At 47.6% G+C, this 18,604-nt stretch overlaps 1 protein-coding gene across 2 annotated transcripts in view; it reads left to right on the top strand.

Annotated features, from left to right (window-relative positions):
• The window catches only part of PELP1 (proline, glutamate and leucine rich protein 1), a 30,065-nt gene that overhangs the window by 8,743 nt on the left and 2,718 nt on the right, over nucleotides 1-18,604 (top strand). Inside the window, exons 2-13 of one of the 2 annotated variants that reach the window (XM_023184621.2) lie at nucleotides 2,712-2,776; nucleotides 3,163-3,268; nucleotides 11,376-11,525; nucleotides 11,756-11,827; nucleotides 15,501-15,560; nucleotides 15,803-15,953; nucleotides 16,148-16,274; nucleotides 16,426-16,513; nucleotides 16,942-17,030; nucleotides 17,109-17,225; nucleotides 17,339-17,486; nucleotides 17,626-17,785. In XM_023184621.2, the coding sequence (XP_023040389.1) occupies nucleotides 2,712-2,776; nucleotides 3,163-3,268; nucleotides 11,376-11,525; nucleotides 11,756-11,827; nucleotides 15,501-15,560; nucleotides 15,803-15,953; nucleotides 16,148-16,274; nucleotides 16,426-16,513; nucleotides 16,942-17,030; nucleotides 17,109-17,225; nucleotides 17,339-17,486; nucleotides 17,626-17,785 (1,333 nt within the window). The remainder of the gene's footprint in view (nucleotides 1-2,711; nucleotides 2,777-3,162; nucleotides 3,269-11,375; nucleotides 11,526-11,755; nucleotides 11,828-15,500; nucleotides 15,561-15,802; nucleotides 15,954-16,147; nucleotides 16,275-16,425; nucleotides 16,514-16,941; nucleotides 17,031-17,108; nucleotides 17,226-17,338; nucleotides 17,487-17,625; nucleotides 17,786-18,604) is intronic. The other variant, XM_023184622.2, reaches the window with a different exon arrangement.

The following is an 18,604-nucleotide window of genomic DNA, read 5'->3' as shown; positions in this document are numbered from 1 at the left end:
TTTGTCTCCTTGCTATTCTTCGGAAATACCAAGTGTGCTGTCATCTCACAGTCTTCGCTCTTTTTATTTTTCTTTTTGAGATAGGATCGGAGGCTGGGTGCAGTGGCTCACACCTGTAATCCCAGCACTTTGGGAGGCTGAGGCAGGTGGATCACCTGAAGTCTGGAGTTCAAGACCAGCCTGACCAACATGGAGAAACCCCATCTCTGCTAAATTTCAAAATTAGCTGGGCATGGTGGTGAATGCCTGTAATCCCAGCTACCCGAGAGGCTGAGGCAGGAGAATTGCTTGAACCCAGGAGGCGGAGGTTGCAGTGAGCCGAGATCGTGCCATTGCACTCCAGCTTGGGCAACAAGAGCGAAACTCTGTCTCAAAAAAAAAAAAAAAAAAGAGAGAGAGATAGGATCTTGCTTTGCCATTCAGGCTGGAGTGCAGTCGTGGCGATCATGGCTCACTGCAGTCTTGGCTTCCTGAGGTCAAGCAAACCTCCCACCTTAGCCTCCCAAGTAGCTGTGGACACAGGTGCCCTCCACCACATCTGGCTAATTTTCAAAAATTCTTTGTGGAGATGGGGTCTCCCTCCGTTGCCCAGGCTGATCTTGACCTCCTGGGCTCAAGCGATCCTCCTGCCTTGGCCTCCCAGTGTTGGGATTACAGTCGTAAGCCCCTTGACCAGCCTCTGTTTTTTCTTTTCCTGGAACACTCTTTTTTTTTGTGGTTATCAGTATGCCTTTTTATAAAAACAGCTTCATTAGGCTGGTCACAGTGGCTCACTTCTGTAATCCCAGCACTTTCGGAGGCCAAGGCCGGTGGATCACCTGAGGTCTGGAGTTGGAGACCAGTCCAACCAATATCGCGAAACCACAGCACCACGTCTGGCTAACTTCTGTATTTTTAGTAGATTTTTAGATTTTTTTAGTTTCGCCATGTTGACCAGGCTGGTCTCAAACTCCTAACCTCAGGTGATCCATCTGCCTTGGCCTCCCCAAGTGCTGGGATTACAGGTGTGAGTCTCTGCTCCCGGCCAGATTTTTTTTTTTTTTTTTTTTTTAAGAGAGAGAGTCTCTCTCTTTTGCCCAGGCTGGAGTGTAGTAGTATGTTCATAGCTCACTGCAGCCTTGAACGCCTGGATTCAAGCGATCCTTCTGCCTCAGTCTCCCGAGTAGCTGGGACTGCATGCCACTGCACCTGTCTTATTTTTAAAAATTTTTGTAGAGATGGGGTCTCACCGTGTTGCCTGGGTTGGAACTCCTGGCCTCAAGTGATTTGTCTGCCTTGGTTTCCCAGTATTTTGGGATTACAGGCCACCATGCCTGGCCAAAACAGCTTTATTGAGATATAATTCACAAACCATGTAATTTAACATTTTATTTTTTATTATTTATTTATTTATTTATTTTTTGAGACAGAGTCTCACTCTGTTGCCCAGGCTGGCCCTTTTTGGAGATGCTTTTTGTACCTACTCTCCTACATTAAATCTTGTCCTCTTTACCTACTCTGGGCACTCCTTTCCTTCCTTACTCTGCTTTATTTTTCCTTGGAGTTCTTAGCACCCTCTGATATACTATGTATTTACTTTGTCAGTTGTTTATTTTCTGTTTCTTCTACCTGGAAAATAAGCAACTGGCACCTAAAACAAGGTCTCACATGAAGTATATGTCAAGTGAATTTTTTTTTTTTTTTTGGTGAGAGTTTGGCTCTGTTGCCCAAGCTGGAGTGCAGTGGCGCGATCTTGGCTCACTGCAAGTTCCACCTCTTGGGTTCACGCCATTCTCCTGCCTCAGCCTCCCGAGTAGCTGGGACTACGGGCGCCCACTACCACGCCTGGCTAATTTTTTGTATTTTCAGTAGAGACAGGGTTTCACCGTGTTAGCTAGGATGGTCGCAATCTCCTGACCTCGTGATCCGCCCGCCTTGGCCTCCCAGAGTGCTGGGATTACAGGCGTGAGCCACCACTCCCAGCCATGTGAAGTAAATATTTATTGAACAAATGAATAAACATTTCCCTCCACAACAGGGAGACACCTTATTAATTTTATTCAGCTCTGTATTCCTTCACCTAACCTCGTGCATAGTGTGTGTGTTGGAAGAAGGAGCGATGCACGCCGTTAGGGAGATGTGGGTGCCATGAGAGGAGGCTGGCCATTCGGGGCATGGAGAGGTTACCTGGGAGGCTGATGAGGAAACATCTTTCGTGGGCTTCCAGAATGTGAGAGAAGGGGAGAACTGGAAGGAGGATTCTGGTTGACTCGGTCTGTGTTGGCATTTTTACAGCTGTAAGGAAGCCAGGAACAGGAGGAGGAGGATTTGTTTGAGGGTGAAGGAAGGATAATGGATGAGTTCAGTGTCCATTCAGCAAAAGCATTTATGGATGCCTCCTATGTTAGGTGCTGTCCAGACATACAGAGGTGAAGCAGACCCATCTTTGAAGTCTGGTAGTGGGATTAGTTGGGCTGTCCTGTTTGGGACTACTTGGGTGGGGCATGGGGGGAGGGATCAGGCGAAATATAACTTGAGGAAAGGCGGAGAAACAGCCTTTCCCACAGGGAAAAGGGAAAAGCCCAAGGCTTCTAGTGGGATGGCCTTTTGGCCTCAGAGGAGGTGCGACTTCAAAAAGGCTTCATGGGTGCTGGGACAGAGAAGGGCTTGGAGAATCTTCTGCATTTTTAACATCCTGTTTGTAACTCGCTTCCCTGTTTTCTTTCCCCTAGAACCTTTCAGCTCTTGGGGCATTGGTGAGTCTCAGTAATGCACGTCTCAGTTCCATCAAAACTCGGTAAGTCTTTGGCCCTGTTTCTTCTCTAGGGGCATGTTCCCTTAGGAAGTGGGCATATGTACATCTTTCCTTTCACTGTCACCGTCCCCAGGATTCAAGACCTCTCTCTATTCTCAAGAATGTGGACAGTTACATTCCTTGTGTGAGCTCACTTGATTTGAACCCTACCTTTTCCAGCTCCCAGATGTCCTGTTCCCTCTGGGATTACCTCTGCTTCCTTCTTTCTTTGCTTCTTCCAGCTCACTCCAAGTATTTCAGGAGGTGGAAACCACAGTGGACTGGGAGTGAAGTCTTTCTATAGCCTAGTGAGAATAAAAGAGCAGTCAGTCATTGTCTCTGAAGTCTAGCCTCTGCCCACTTATCATGACTCTCTTGTTTCTTCGAAGGTTCGAGGGCCTGTGTCTGCTGTCCCTGCTGGTAGGGGAGAGCCCCACAGAGCTATTCCAGCAGCACTGTGTGTCTTGGCTTCGGAGCATTCAGCAGGTGTTACAGGTGAGGATTCAGCTGCTGCCTTACTTCCTCCTCTTCCCCCACCTTATTCCCCACCTTGGATGTGGTATGTTCTTTTCAACTTGGACATGTAGTTCTGAGGGCAGAATAATTGGAAAACAATTCCCTGATAGTGGAGAGGATAAGCTGCAAATAGAAACTTTTTTTTTTTTTTTTTTTTTTTTTTTTGAGATGGAGTCTTGCTTTGTCACTCAGGCTGGAGGGCAATGGCATGATCTGGGCTCACTGCAATCTCTGCCTCCTGCGTTCAAGTGATTCTCCTGCCTCAGCCTCCTGAGTAGCTGGGATTACAGACCCCTGCCACCATGCCTGTCTAATTTTTGTATTTTTAGTAGAGACAAGGCTTTAACATGTTGGCCAGGCTGGTCTCAAATGCCTGACTTCAAGTGATCCGCCTGCCTCAGCCTCCCAAAGTGCTGGGATTACAGGTGTGAGTCACTGCACCCAGCCTGTATGTATATTTTTATTTCAATAGTTTTGGGGGAACAGGTGGTATTTGGTTACATGGATAATTTCTTTAGTGGTGATTTCTGAGAATTTGGTGCACCCATCACCTGAGCAGTGTACATTGTACTCAATATGTAGTTTTTTATCCCTCACGCATCTCCCACCTGTCCTCCCGAGTCCTCAAGAGTTCATTATATCATTTTTATGCCTTTGCGTCCTCGTAGCTTAACTCTCAGTTATAAGTGAGAACATAACGATGTTTGGTTTTTCATTCTTGAGTTACTTCACTTAGATTAATGGTCACCAGTGCCATCCAGGTTCCTTCTAATGCCATAATTTTGTTTCTTTTTGTGGCTGAGTGATATTCCATGGTATATATACACCACATTTTCTTTCTTTCTTTCTATCTATCTATCTATCTATCTATCTATCTATCTATCTATCTATCTATCTCTGATACAGAGTTTCGCTCTGTTGCCCAGGCTGGAGTACAGTGGTGCGATCTCAGCTTGCTGCAATGTCTGCCTCCTGGGTTCAAGCAATTCTCTTGCCTCAGCCTCCTGAGTAGCTAGGATTACAAGCATGCACCACCATGCCTGGCTAATTTTTAAAATTTTAGTAGAGATGGGGTTTCACCATGTTTGCCAGGTATGTCTCGAACTCCTGACCTCGTGATCTGCCTGCCTTGGCCTCCCAAAGTGCTGGCATTACAGGCATGAGCCGCCACTCCTGGCCTATACCACATTTTCTCTATCTACTTGTTGGTTGATGGGTATTTAGGCTGGTTCCATATTTTTGGAATTGTGAATTGTGCTGCTGTAAAATATTGTGCGCAAGTGTCTTTTTCATATAATGACTTCTTTTCCTCTGCGTATATGTCCAGTAGTGGGATTGCTGGATCAAATGGTAGTGATGTTGAGCATTTTTTTCATATGTTTGTTGGCCATTTGTGTATCTTCTTTTGAGAATTGCCTGTTTATGTCCTTAGCTCACTTTTTGATGTGATTATTTGTTTTTTTCTGGCTGATTTGTTTGAATTCTTTGCAAATTCTGGATGTTAGTCCTTTGTCAGATGCGTAGTTCGTGAAGATGTTCTCCCGCTTTGTGGGTTGTTTACTGATTATTTGTTTTGCTGTGCAGAGACTTTTTAGTTAAGTCCCATCTATTTGTCTTTGTTTTTGTTGCTTTTGGGTTCTTGGTCATGAACTCTTTGCCTAAGCCAATGTCTAGAAGGGTTTTTCTGATGTTATCTTCTAGAATTTTTATGGTTTCAGGTCTTAGATTTTAAGTCTTTGATCCATCTTGAGCTGATTTTTGTGTAAGGTGAGAGATGAGGATCCCGTTTCATTCTTCTACATGTGGCTTGCCAATTATCCCAGAACCATTTGTTGAAAAGGGTGTCCTTTGCCCACTTTATGTTTTTGTTTGCTTTGTTGAAGATCAGTTGGCTGTAAGTATTTGGCTTTATATCTGGGCCCTCCCTTCTGTTCGATTGGTCTATGTGCCTATTTTTATATCAGTATCATGCTGTTTTGGTAACTGTAGCTTTGTTGTATATTTTCAAGTCAGGTAATGTGATGCCTCCAGATTTGTTCTTTTTGCTTCACCTTCCTTTGGCTTTGTGGGATCTTTTTTGGTTCCATGTGAATTTTTGGATTGTTTTTTCTAGTTCTATGAAGAATGATGGTGATATTTTGGTGGGAATTGCATTGAATTTGTAGATTGCTTTTGTCAGTATGGCCATTTTCACAATATTGATTCTACCTAACCATGAGCATGGGATGTGTTTCCATTTGTTTGTGTCGTCTGTGATTTCTTTCAGCAGTGTTTTGTAGTTTTTCCTTATAGAGGTCTTTCACCTCCTTGGTTAGTATAGTCCTAAGTATTTTAATTTTTTTGCAGCTGTTGTAAAAGTGGTTGAGTTCTTGATTTTATTCTCAGCTTGGTTGCTGATGGCGTACAGCAGTGCTGCTGATGTGTGTACGTTGATTTTGTATCCTGAACCTTCACTGGCTTCATTTATTAGCTCTAGGAGCTTTCTGGATGAGTCTTTAGGGTTTTCTAGGTATATGATCATATCACTGGTGAATAGCGACAGTTTGACTTCCTCTTTACCAATTTAGATGTCCTTTATTTCTTCCTTTTGTTGTTGTTGTTTTTTAGATGGAGTCTCTCATTCTGTTGCCCAGGCTGTAGTGCAGTGGCGCAGTCTTGTTTCACTGCAGCCTCTGCCTCCTGGGTTCAAGCAATTCTTCTGCCTCAGCCTCCCAGGTAGGCAGGATTCAGGCGCCTGCCACCCCGCCCGGCTAATTTTTGTATTTTTAGTAGAGATAGGGTTTCGCCATGTTGGCCAGGCAGGTCTCGAACTCCTGACCTCACGTGATCTGACTGCCTCAGCCTCCCTAAGTGCTAGGATTACAGGTGTGAGCCACTGCGCTTGGCCTAGACGCCCTTTATTTCTTTTTCTTGTCTGATTGCTCTGGCTAGGACTTCCAGTACTATATTGAATAGAAGTGGTGAAAGTGGGCATCCTTGTCTTGTTCCAGTTCTCAAGGGGAATGCTTTCAACTGTTTCCTGTTCAGTATAAGGTTGGTTGTGAGTTTGTCATACTTTGTTACTCTTTTAACGTCTTAATTTTTTCCCCTACTTTTACATCCTTTGATAACATCTCCACTTAGTTATTTAACAAGCATTTTTAAGCACATATGGCAGGCAGTGTACCAAGCTCTGGGGAGACAGTGAGATGTACGTAGACCCTGCTTTCTTGGTGCTCAGAGTCTAGCACTTTTTCTGTGAAGTAAATGTTTACAAATAGGAAATGTTTATGCTTTGTGACCCACATATAGTTTCTATTGTATATTGTTTGTTTTCCAATCCTTTAAAATGTAAAAGCCGTTCTTAGTTTGTGGGCTATGCAAAAACAGGCACCCATAGACCATCATTTGCTGATTCCTGTTCTAGTTGAAGGTACTTCTTCTTTTTTTTTTTTTTTTGAGATGGAGTCTTGCTGTGTCGCCCAGGCTGGAGTGCAGTGGCGTGATCTCGGCTCACTGCAACCTCTGCCTCTCAGGTTCAAGCAATTCTCCTGCCTCAGCCTCCCAAGTAGCTGGGACTACAGGTGTGTGCCACCACACTTGGCTCATTTTTTGTATTTTTAGTGGAGACAGGGTTTCACCGTGTTAGCCAGGATGATCTTGATCTCCTGACCTCATGATCTGCCCACCTTGGTCTCCCAAAGTGCTGGGATTACAGGCGTGAGCCACCGCACCTGGCGAAGATACTTTAAAGAATAATTTTATAAATGAATGTGAAATGATCAACTGAGGTAGGTGCTGTGGAGGTAAAGACTATAGTTCTCAGAAAACGTGTAACAGGATAATCTGACTTCAGCTCGGGTAGTGTGGGTAGTGGTGATCAGGGCCAGCAGTCCAGGGAGAGCTTTTCTGAACTGATCAATAGGAGTCAATTGGGTTAAGAGAGTGTTCTAATGTGCCAAAGCTGTGAGAGAAGAGGAGCGTGGCCTGTTTGAAGAATTCCAGCATGTGGCTAGAATTGATGAGATGTGGCTGGGGAGATAGGGAGACTGTGGACCAAGTTGTGTGTGACCTTACAGACCATGCTAAGGATTTTGGCTTTTATTCTTGGAGTAGTGGCAACTCATGGAAGGTTTTAAGCAGAGATAAGGAGGTGGTGGTGGTGACTGAAAGTATCTCTCTGTGACCGGGCATGGTGGCTCGTGCCTGTAATCCCAGCAGTTTGGGAGGCTGAAGTGGGCGGATCACCTGAGGTCAGGAGTTCGAGACCCAGCCTGGCCAACACGGTGAAACCCTGTTTCTACTAAAAATACAAAAATTAGCCAGGCATGGTGGCGGGACCTGTAATCCCAGCTACTTGGGAGGCCAAGGTGGGATAATTGCTTGAACCCGGGAGGTGGAGGTTGCAGTGAGCTGAGATCGCCCTACTGCACTCCAGCCTGGGTGACAAAGCGAGACTCCATCTCAAAAAAAAAAAAGAAAGAAAGAAAGAAAATATATCTCTGGCTGCCTTGTGGATAGTGAATTAGAAAGGAACAGATTGGAAGCAGAAAGACCATGTAGATGGCTACTAATCTAGGAGAACATTCATAGTAGCTTGGACTAGGGTTGTGGCAGTAGAACTGATGAGAAGGATATAGATTTGAGACAGATTTAGTGTCAGAGTGGCAGATGCTGAGGATAGATTAGCATCAAGTAGAACACATATCCAGGGTGACTCCTGGATTCCTGAACATTGGAAGACAGATTTGGAGGTGTGGGAAGAAGATACCATGGCTGTGGCCTTGAGCATTCAGTAGAAGCACCATTAGTAACTATCCCCCTGATCTGGTATCAGTGGAAGTGGCCAGACATCTCAGTGTAGCCCCGATGGTTCAGTGGGTGGAGACTTCAGTTGGCTTTTTTTTTTTTTTTTTTTTTTTGAGATAGAGTCTAGCTGTGTGGCCCAGGCTGGAGAGCAATGGCCCAGTCTTGGCTCACTGCAGCCTCTGCCTCCCAGGTTCAAGCGATTTTCCTGTCTCAGTCTCCTGAGTAGCTGGATTACAGGCGCCCATCACCATACCTGGCTAATTTTTGTATTTTTAGTAGAGACGGGATTTCACCATGTTGGCCAGGCTGGTCTTGAACTCCTGGCCTCAGGTGATCCACCCACTTCGGCCTTCTGAAGTGCTGGGATTACAGGAGCCACTAATCCCAGCCCTTTTTTTGTTCTTTTTTTTTTTTTTCTTTAAGACATGGTTTCATTTTGTCACCCGGGCTGGAGTATAGTGTTGTGATTATGGCTCACTGCAGCCTTGACATTTCGTGCTCACATCACGAAACGGCGAACCCACCGCCCCCACCAATAGCGGGGACTACAGGCGTACACCACCACCCCCTAGTAATTAAAAAAATGTTTTTGTACAGATGGGTTCTTGCTATGTGGTCCAGGCTGGTCTCAAACTCCTGGGCTCAAGCAGTCCTCCCACCTTGGCCTCCCAAAGTGTGGGATTATAGATGTGTGCCACCGTGCCTGGCCTGGCATCTTTTACTAGGGGGAAGAGTCTTCAGCGTTTAGATGGCAGTTGAAACTGAGGATGAGATTATCAAAATAAGCCCTTTTATGGACTGGATTTTAAAGCACATCACACTTAATGGTCAGGTAGAGGAAGAAGAACTTCCGAAGGAGACTGAGACAGGCCAACAGCAGGAAGAAGATAATCAGGATTGTGGGCTGGAGGGGGCCAAGTGAAGACTCCTTGAGGGATGGGGGAGGAGTTATTTCTGTATGTGCCTCCTGAGGTGGGACAAGATGCAGACTGAGAATCGTTGATTAGGTTAGCAGCATGGGTGGTAAGACCATAGTGAGAGTGGTTTTGCTGGAGCAGTGGACGCTGAAGCCAGACTGGCTCGGGATGAGAAGCAAATGGGAGAAGGGAAACGGAACGAGGGAAGATGGGAAATCCTTTCAAGATGCTGGGCGCTAATGGATGATGAGGGAGAGAAACTGGGTGATTACTGGGATTTGGCAAGTGAAGTATGGGCTCAAGAAAAGACTTTTTCGGTGGCTCATGCCTGTGATCCCAGCACTTTGGGAGGCTGAGACAGGCAGATAATGAGGTCAGGAGTTCAAGACCAGCCTGGCTAACATGGTGAAATGCCATCTCTACTAAAAATACAAAAATTAACCGGGCATGGCGGCGTGTGCCTGTAATCCCAGCTACTAGGGAGGCCGAGGCAGGAGAATTGCTTGAACCAGGACCCGGGAGGTGGAGGTTGCAGTGAGCCAAGATCATGCCACTGCACTCCAGCCTGGGCTACAGAGGGAAGCTCCATCTCAAAATCAATGAATCAATAAAAATGAAAAAGACAAGCCTTTTTAAGATGGGAGAGACTTGAGCTGTATAAATGTCAGTGGGAAGAGTCCGTGTGATGGGGACTGGTTAGAAATTCAAGGGAGATAAAGCCAGTGAAAGTGTAAGGTTCTGAGAGGAAAGGACAGGACAGTATTGAAAGCACAGTGGAGGGACTGTCTTTGGGTAGGAAGAGGGCAGGAGAGAGTGGATAGTGTGAAGATGAAATTGTGAGGTTTGGGAGTAGGAAGCGAAGGCTGTTTTATTAGGTTGGTGCAAACGTAATTGCTGTTTTTATAGTTCCTTGTACTTATCTGTGGGCTTCGGTTTTTTTCTGTGAAGTTATGAGCAAGGTTAAACAGGTGACAGTGGTGGGAGAAGTAGCGAGTTGGAAGTTGGAGGAGAAAACTTAAGTAGCAGAGTTAACCAGAGAGAAATGTGGTAGGATTACTGGACAGTGATGAGGGCCTATGTGTCGTTGGTAGGCCTACCTGTTTTTGCTTCATAAGTATTCTCTTTTTTTTTTTTTGACACATAGGCTCCTGTCGTCTAGCAGGAGATATATGCTGTATGCTTTTTCCTTAGATACATATTAATTTTCTAAGGAAGTCCTTTTAAATTCAAACTTTTTTTCTCCATGAGTTCCAGGGTGGGTTTGAGCCAGCTAGTAGCAACCTCAAAGAGATGGGGCAGTTTTGTTATGACTGAGGCTTATTTTTCAGTCTGAAAAGTGCTGTTCTCCCTTTCTAGCAGGGAACATTGGTATGAGATCATTGGAAAATTCTTCTAGGGCTGCGGTGAGCCGAGATTGTGCCTCTGCATTCTAGCCTAGGTGACAGAGTGAGACTTTGTCTCAAAGAGAAAAAAAAAAAAAGGGCTGGGCACCGTGGCTCATGCCTATAATCCTAGCACTTTGGGAGTCTGAGGTGGGCGGATCACATGACTCGCAGAGTTCAAGACCAGCCTGGCCAATGTGGCAAAACCCTGTCTCTATTAAGGATACAAAAATTAGCCAGGCATGATGGTCCATGCGTGTAATCCCAGCTACTCAGGAGGCTGAGGCATGAGAATCGTTTGAACCCGGGAGTCAGAGGTTGCAGTGAGCTGAGATTGCCTCAGTGCGTTCCATCTTGGGGTACAGAGCAAGACTCTGTCTCAAAAGAAAAAAAAAAAAGAAAACTCAGCCAGGCGCGGTGGCCCACACGTGTAACCCCAGCACTTTGGGAGGCTGAGACGGGCGGATCACGAGGTCAGGAGATCGAGAGCATCCTGGCTAACACGATGAAACCCCATCTGTACTAAAAATATAAAAAATTAGCCTGGCGTGGTGGCAGGCACCTGTAGTCCCAGCTACTCGGGAGGCTGAGGCAGGAGAATGGCGTGAACCCGGGAGGCAGAGCTTGTAGTGAGCCGAGATCGCGCCACTGCACTCCAGCCCGACTGACAGAGTGAGACTCCGTCTCAAAAAAAAAAAGAAAAGAAAACTCTTTCAGTTAATCAGGTCTTTAAGGTATAGCTTTGTTACTCTTTTTTTTCCCCATACAAATTCCTAGGACCCCAGATACCCCTAGGACCCTTAACAGTAAAACGTAAACACATGTCCTTTCTGTAGACAGAGATGTTACTCTTGGATACTCCATGCCTCCATGCCCTCTTTTCTGCCAGGTAGTGGCTTGGATGGTGTTTCTCAGAATGCTTGTATTGCAGTGCCTCCTGCTGCTCTTTGGTGACAGCCGAGGTGAGGCTGGAAGCACGAGACATTATTTTTTCTTTAGACCCAGGACCCGCCTGCCACAATGGAGCTGGCTGTGGCTGTCCTGAGGGACCTCCTCCGATATGCAGCCCAGCTGCCTGCACTGTTCCGGGATATCTCCATGAACCACCTCCCCGGCCTTCTCACCTCCCTGCTGGGCCTCAGGCCAGAGGTGAGATGTCTCGCCGGGCCCTTCCATATGGCCCCCCCGCAGTCCCCACCTTCTCACACTGTTTAACTGTTTGATGGAAATGACTGGGGAATAGGATTGAAGACGTGAGAAGAGGGAGGGGCTGAGAAAAAGTGATTTCTGGAGAAGGGCCCTTGCCGGGTGCTGGGGGAGGTGGAATATGGTGACAGGGTGCGCTCGGCCTCTGGTTTCTCACTTTGTTTTCCCTGTAGTGTGAGCAGTCAGCATTGGAAGGAATGAAGGCTTGTATGACCTATTTCCCTCGGGCTTGTGGTTCTCTCAAAGTAAGTATTTATGCACTCCTCTCCCCACCAGTGTAAGCCTTGAGAGCTCTTACCTCAGATTCCTGTCCTGAGCTTCCTCAGCACCTATCTTCTGATTATCCTTTAAAGTGACCAATCTCCACAGCTACACTTCTACCACATTGTAGCACTCATCTCACTGAATCCTCATTCTTCCAAAGAAATTGGAATCGAGAACCTTGCCTAAGATCAGCAGGCACTGGAACCTGGATCTGCTTGATGCCTAAGCCAGACTCTGAACCATGGGCTCCTTCCTTTTTCTGCCTTGCCTTTTCTGTATCTCTTAAAATGCCCCGCCCACTTTTCTACCATCCTGTCTTTTTTTTGAGACAAGGTCTTACTCTGTTGCCCAGGCTGGGGTGCAGTGGCACACACTTGGCTCACTGTAGCCTTGACCTCCTGAGCTCAAGCAATTCTCCCACCTCAGCCTCCCAAGTAGCTGGGACTAAGGCATGCGCCACCACACCCGGCTAATTATTAAATTTTTTGTAAGAGGTCTCGCTATGTTACCCAGGCTGGTCTTGAACTCCTGACCTCAAGTGATCCTCCTCCCTCAGCTTCCCAAAGTGCTGGGATTATAGGTGTGAGCCAGTGTGCCTGGCCCCCTTTCTATCTTACTTTATTCCTTTTTTAAATTTTTTTTTTAGTTTTTAACCTTCACATCATATCTTACTTTATTATTATTTTTTTTTTGAGATGGAGTCTCTGTCGCCAGGCTGGAGTGCAGTGGCGTGATTTTGGCTCACCGCAACCTCCGCCTCCTGGGTTCAAGCGATTCTCCTGCCTCGGCCTCTCGAGTAGCTGGGACTACCGGCACACACTGCCACGCCTGGCTAATTTTTTGTATTTTAGTAGAGGCGAGGTTTCACTGTGTTGCCCAGGCTGGTCTCGAACTCCTGAGCTCATGCAATCCACCTGCTTTGGCCTCCCAAAGTGCTGGGATTACAGGCGTGAGCCACCACGCCCGGCCTCATAATCTCACTTTCAAGACAACCTGAAGAGCAAACTCCCTCCCCCTTGACTAACAGTACTAACGGCCAATACAATTAACTCCACCAGTGAAACAAAAAAATTACTGATTTGCCACAAATTCTAGCTCTCTAGAGATTTGTGCTTCCATCTTAGTAAGCAGGTGTCCAATCAAACCAATGGTGAATATAACAAAATAAGAGAGAACATTTAATCTACAGGGAACACCTACTTGTTCTTAGGTATAGCTGGCACCCAGTTATACTGCAAACAGCAAATGTGCCAATTACAAATGGCCCTTTAACTGTGACTGCTTCGGTAGAATCTGTAATCCATTCATGTATGTTATTGCATCTCCTTAAAAACAAAACTGTAATTCCTCTCCTGACCTCCTCCATCATCTGACCCACATAGACGCTGTTTGTACAGTTACCTTGTATGCGTCATGACAACTGGCAGGAAGGGGTCAGGAAGTGACAGAGGGAGTGTAAACAGGAATATATGCAGAAAGAAGTGTTGGGGCAATTGTCCTAGTGAAGTGATGGGTCAGGAAGCATTCCCAGAGAAAATTACAAGACCTTCAAAAATAAAGTAAAGGCTGGGTACGCAGGTGGCTCGTGCCTATAATCCCAACACTCTGGGAAGCTGAGGCAGGAGGATCACATGGGGCCAGGAGTTCAAGACCAGCCTGGTCAAAATGGTGATACCTTGTCTCTACTAAAAACACAAAAATTAGTTTGTGTTCGGAGGTTGTAGTGAGCCGAAATCGTGCCAATGTACTCCAGCCTGGGTGACAGAGCAAGACTCTGTTTCCAAGAAAAAAAAAAAGAAAGTGAGATTAATGTGGTTCTGTGACCAAAGCAAGAAAGTAAGCTCTCGGAGGGAAAGGGAACTGGTCTAGTGGGTGCCCACTGCCATTCACTCTCCTGAGTGTCTAAGATGTGTTGTCTCATTTCATCATTGTAATTATTCTGTGGAATTGGTATCATTGCATTTTACAGAGGAGAAAACCAGCTGAGAGGGACTTAAGTGACGTAAGCAAAGGTTATATTATCTGGTAATTGTAAAACCGGGGCAGATAGCAGCTCTAATCAATTGTTAGTGGCTGTGTAGCTTGCTGGCCTGGGAAGGACTGTGAGTCAGAGTTCCACCGGCCTGAGCGCTGTGATCAGGGAGCGGTACCTGCAGTGGCTTTAGTAACTGGTTACTCGCAGTATCTGAAAAGTGCCTGAGCAGATGCGAGTTCTGAGTGAGCATGGGGTTGTGTCCTTGCTGGTTCCTTGTTTTCATGCGAGTGCCACTAATCACAGCTAATAGAATCTTTGGGTAGGCAGGGTGGGACTTTTTGTCAAGAAGGTGTTTGGAGTGACTTATCGATTTTGTTAAAGTTTAGCAGAGGTTATTCACTGAGGTTTTACTAGGCTTAGTAAAAATTGGTTATCTTGTCAAATGTTCTGTAAGTTAACCTCTCAAATGACACAGGCCCACAGTTAGCCCCTGAACAAAGGTTTGGTTTTACTGCAAAAGTCGTTTTTGATTCAGCTTTGTTCGGTATTGTCTTTATCTACCTGCGTCCCCCCAGGAAAGGGGAGGGGAAATTGAATGTTGCTTACAGGGCAGAAGTGTGAATAGTAAACGTTAAGGAGACTAGAATGCTAAGTGCTCTTCTGCTGTTGTTTTTTTATTTTCAGTGTGAGTAGTCAGGAGAATTTATCTATAATTCACAACCTTGCGTCAGACCATTGAACTTAAGGCCTGCATTTTGAGTACCCTTTCCAAACAAATGTTCCTGTGTCGTTGCAGGGAGTGTCTACCTTTATTTCCCTAAGAATCAAGTGTCATCTGCCAGGAGTTTGAGACCAGCCTGGCCTACATGGTGAAACCCTACCTCTACCAAAAATACAAAACAATTAGCTGGGTTTGGTGGTGCGCGCCTGTGGTTCCAGCTACTCAGAACTTTGAGGCAGGAGATCCCCTGAAGCTGGGAGGCGGAGGTTGCAGTGAGCCGAGATCGTGGCACTGCACTCTAGCCTGGGTAACAGAGTAAGACCCTGTCTCAAGAAAAAACAATCTAGTGGGAGTAATTTTTTTCCCCATCCATGTTCACAGGCCCCTTTGATTGTATACTCAACTAAATTGTGGTTCTCAGGTTAAACATTCCTGCCCTAGCACCTTCACACAGCACGCAGAGAAAGTGCTGAATGACAGATTGCTACCCCGAGACTTGCTGCCTTACTTCTGCTCTAGCAGCCAGCCTTCTTTTTTAACCTTGTCCTGTCCTCATACCTCTGGTTAGTGTCTTAACTTCCAGCTTGGACCCTCATTTTTGTGTGTGAGCTGGTGGAGAGTTGGAGTGTGGAGATTGTTTTTTAGTACTAGGTCCTTTTGACTTGAGGGAAAAATTTTGCAAAAACTGTCCAGGAGGAAGCCCAGCTGTCTGTGGGACAGGGCCAGACCCCTTTCCCCCGAGGCAGGAAGCCGAGGACCAGAGCTGGCGTTGAGGAGTCTTTCTACCATGAAAGCATGTCCGTGCCCGGTGTTGATGCCCCATAGAGGGCTTTGCTTCTTGTGTCTACAGGAAAAAAAAGACCTGGGCTTAGAGTCTGCTGCTGGGAACAGATGGGGTGTACATCTCTGGCTCTCAGAGCTGGCTCACCGGCCTCTTCCTTTTTCCCTCCACATCCAGGGCAAGCTGGCCTCATTTTTTCTGTCTAGGGTGGATGCCTTGAGCCCTCAGCTCCAACAGGTAAAGGGCAGGGAGGGAGAGGGAGAGCCTGGGGATCTGAGTCCGGAGTGTCTCTTGCTGCTCCTCCTCAGCTTTTCTGTCCTGCCTTCATGTGCCCATCTGGGTCCTTTGGCCTCATTGTCCCATCTCAGGTTTCCCTCAGAGCTCTCTGATCTCCATCTCTTTTGGGCGTTAGTGGGGCTGGGGGTTCTGTGGCTGGGCTGGATCCCCGTCTGACCAGGTTTCTGTCCTTTGTCCCGCAGTTGGCCTGTGAGTGTTATTCCCGGTTGCCCTCTTTAGGGGCTGGCTTTTCCCAAGGCCTGAAGCACACTGAGAGCTGGGAGCAGGAGCTACACAGTCTGCTGGCCTCCCTGCACACCCTGCTGGGGGCCCTGTATGAGGGAGCAGAGACCGGTAGGGACCAGGGCTGCTAGTCAGTGGAACAATGCTGAGGAAGTGTGGCAGGAAGGAACGGGAGGGAGCCCAGAGACATGGGGCAGTTGGTGTTTGGGGAAAATGGGTTAGAATACAGGCAGGTCGTCCACCAGACATGACGGAGGAGGGGATGGAAGAAAGACAGTGTACAGGGTAGTTGTGCTTCTGCCCAGCTCCTGTGCAGAATGAAGGCCCTGGGGTGGAGATGCTGCTGTCCTCAGAAGATGGCGACGCCCATGTCCTTCTCCGGCTTCGGCAGAGGTTTTCGGGACTGGCCCGCTGCCTAGGGCTTATGCTCAGGTGTGTGGGGGTGTTGGAGGGAGCGGGGGCATGGAGCAGGAGGGGTTGATGAGGGAGTGTCACCCTCATCATGAGAAAGGAGATGAAGGTGGGTGTGGGAGTTATACCAGGGAGCCTGCTCTGAGGGTCTCCCTGCTCTGATTCTCTTTAGCTCTGAGTTTGGAGCTCCCGTGTCCGTCCCTGTGCAGGAGATCCTGGATTTCATCTGCCGGACCCTCAGCGTCAGTAGCAAGAATATTGTAAGTGGGATTTGTCATCTCTTCACAGCCCTTGCTTAGGACGCCAGGCAACCAGGAAAGTACTGGGGACCTGAGTCTCCCCAAACAGTGTCATCCTGGATCGTCCCAGACAGCTTCCTACTTTTGTCCAAATACTGTTACTCTGTGTGTCCCGACACAGGTGCACACTGTCAGAGTGTAACAAATGCTTCCTTGGGGGAGGGTGAATTTGGGGATCAGCTGAGTCATTGCTGAGAGGCCCAGCCATCCTTCTTACCTTCCATCCAGGGTCTATTTTAGAGGATAGGGGTTTGATTTTGTTGGGAGAGTTGAGATCGGGGGTAGGTTTCTTACCTATATGTACATATGTAAATAGTCTGTCCCTGTTTCTGTCTCTCTCTGGCTCTCACTTTCTTCCCCTACTCTGTCTTTGCCATTTTTTTCTCCAGAGCTTGCATGGAGATGGTCCCCTGCGGCTGCTGCTGCTGCCCTCTATCCACCTTGAGGCCTTGGACCTGCTCTCTGCACTCATCCTCGCGTGAGTGGGATTGGGCTGGCTGTGGTGAAGGGATGGGGTGTGCCAGAAACGAGGGTCACTGTTCCTTCTCTGCCCCAGGTGTGGAAGCCGGCTCTTGCGCTTTGGGATCCTGATCAGCCGCCTACTTCCCCAGGTCCTCAATTCCTGGAGCATCGGTAGAGACTCCCTCTCTCCCGGCCAGGAGAGGCCTTACAGGTGACCATCCAGGAAGGGAATAAAGACGAGAGGGGGATGAGGGATGCAGGTGGGCTGGGGCTTCTGGCATGTTGACACTCCATTCATATCTGTCCTCTTTGCTCACGGCACAGCACGGTTCGGACCAAGGTGTATGCGGTGTTAGAGCTGTGGGTGCAGGTTTGTGGGGCCTCGGCGGGAATGCTTCAGGGAGGAGCCTCTGGAGAGGCCCTGCTCACCCACCTGCTCAGTGACATCTCACCGCCAGCTGATGCCCTTAAGGTGAGGAGGCCTCGGCTCCATCTCAGGACTCATCCTGTGCCCTTTGACCAAATGTGTCTGCTCAGCAAACACTGTCCACTGTGGCTGTCCTGCCTTCTTATTTGCCTGTGGATGTGATTTATGTTTCCTCCGCCACCAGCTGCGTAGCCCGCGGGGGAGCCCTGATGGGAGTTTGCAGACTGGAAAGCCCAGCGCCCCCAAGAAGCTAAAGCTGGATGTGGGGGAAGCTATGGCCCCGCCAAGTCACCGGAAAGGGGATAGCAATGCCAACAGCGATGTGTGTGCGGCTGCACTCAGAGGTGGGTGAGGTCTGTGCCCTGGACCACTGGGGCTCAAATGGGACCCCATCCTTGCCCCTAGTGGGACTCCCCCACCTACTATACCCCTAGATGAAACTTTCTGGGGGAGAGTGCCCAGACCAGCCTTTGTCCGTTGTGATGAGTGATCGCCCAAACAGCGGGTGAAGGGGAAGGTGCCTGTAAAATGCAGAGCCCCGCAGAAGCCTGCAGAGAGGCCAGGAGGAGGCGCCCAAGCAGCCGCCCTGTTGCCAGGGCGACTCTGGGTAGCTGACACTGGTAGCTGACACTGCCCCTCCAAGGCCTCTGCTTCCTCCTGCGTTCAGCACATCCTTGGCGTATCCACTTTCTATCAGGCAGAGTTCTAGCACGTGGGGAAGCCTCCTCCCTGTGAAGTCGACATTCTCCCTAGGGTAGGCTGCCTGGAGGAGCTCCCTGCTCTCACCATAACCACTGACCTGGCTACAGAGTTACTAGTTGGATACTGTGCAGTTAATGGATGACTTTCCTCTGAGTCCATATATTTCACTGCCTGCCACCCCATCCCATGGGAAGGGGAGAACTGATTGTCCCCAAATCTATAAATGCAAAATTATAAAATTTACAATTTTTTACTTACATTGTCTCAATTAAATTCTGTCAGTGGTCCTGTACTGTAGAGGTGCTTTTATGATCCGCATTTTCTAGTTGAGAAGTGGAATGACTTGGCCAAGATAGGCGGTGGCAGAGTTGATGCCCACTCTGGGCTATGAGCTGCAGAAGCCCTTGCCGTCCGTCCTCTTGGGAGCCTACTCTTTTTTTTTTTTTTTTTTTTTTTTTTTG

The sequence above is a fragment of the Piliocolobus tephrosceles genome, chromosome 16 (genome assembly GCF_002776525.5).
Source record: "Piliocolobus tephrosceles isolate RC106 chromosome 16, ASM277652v3, whole genome shotgun sequence".
Taxonomy (NCBI): Eukaryota; Metazoa; Chordata; class Mammalia; order Primates; family Cercopithecidae; genus Piliocolobus; species Piliocolobus tephrosceles.
Note: the sequence above shows the minus strand (reverse complement) of the source record. Positions and strands in the feature narration are given on the sequence as shown.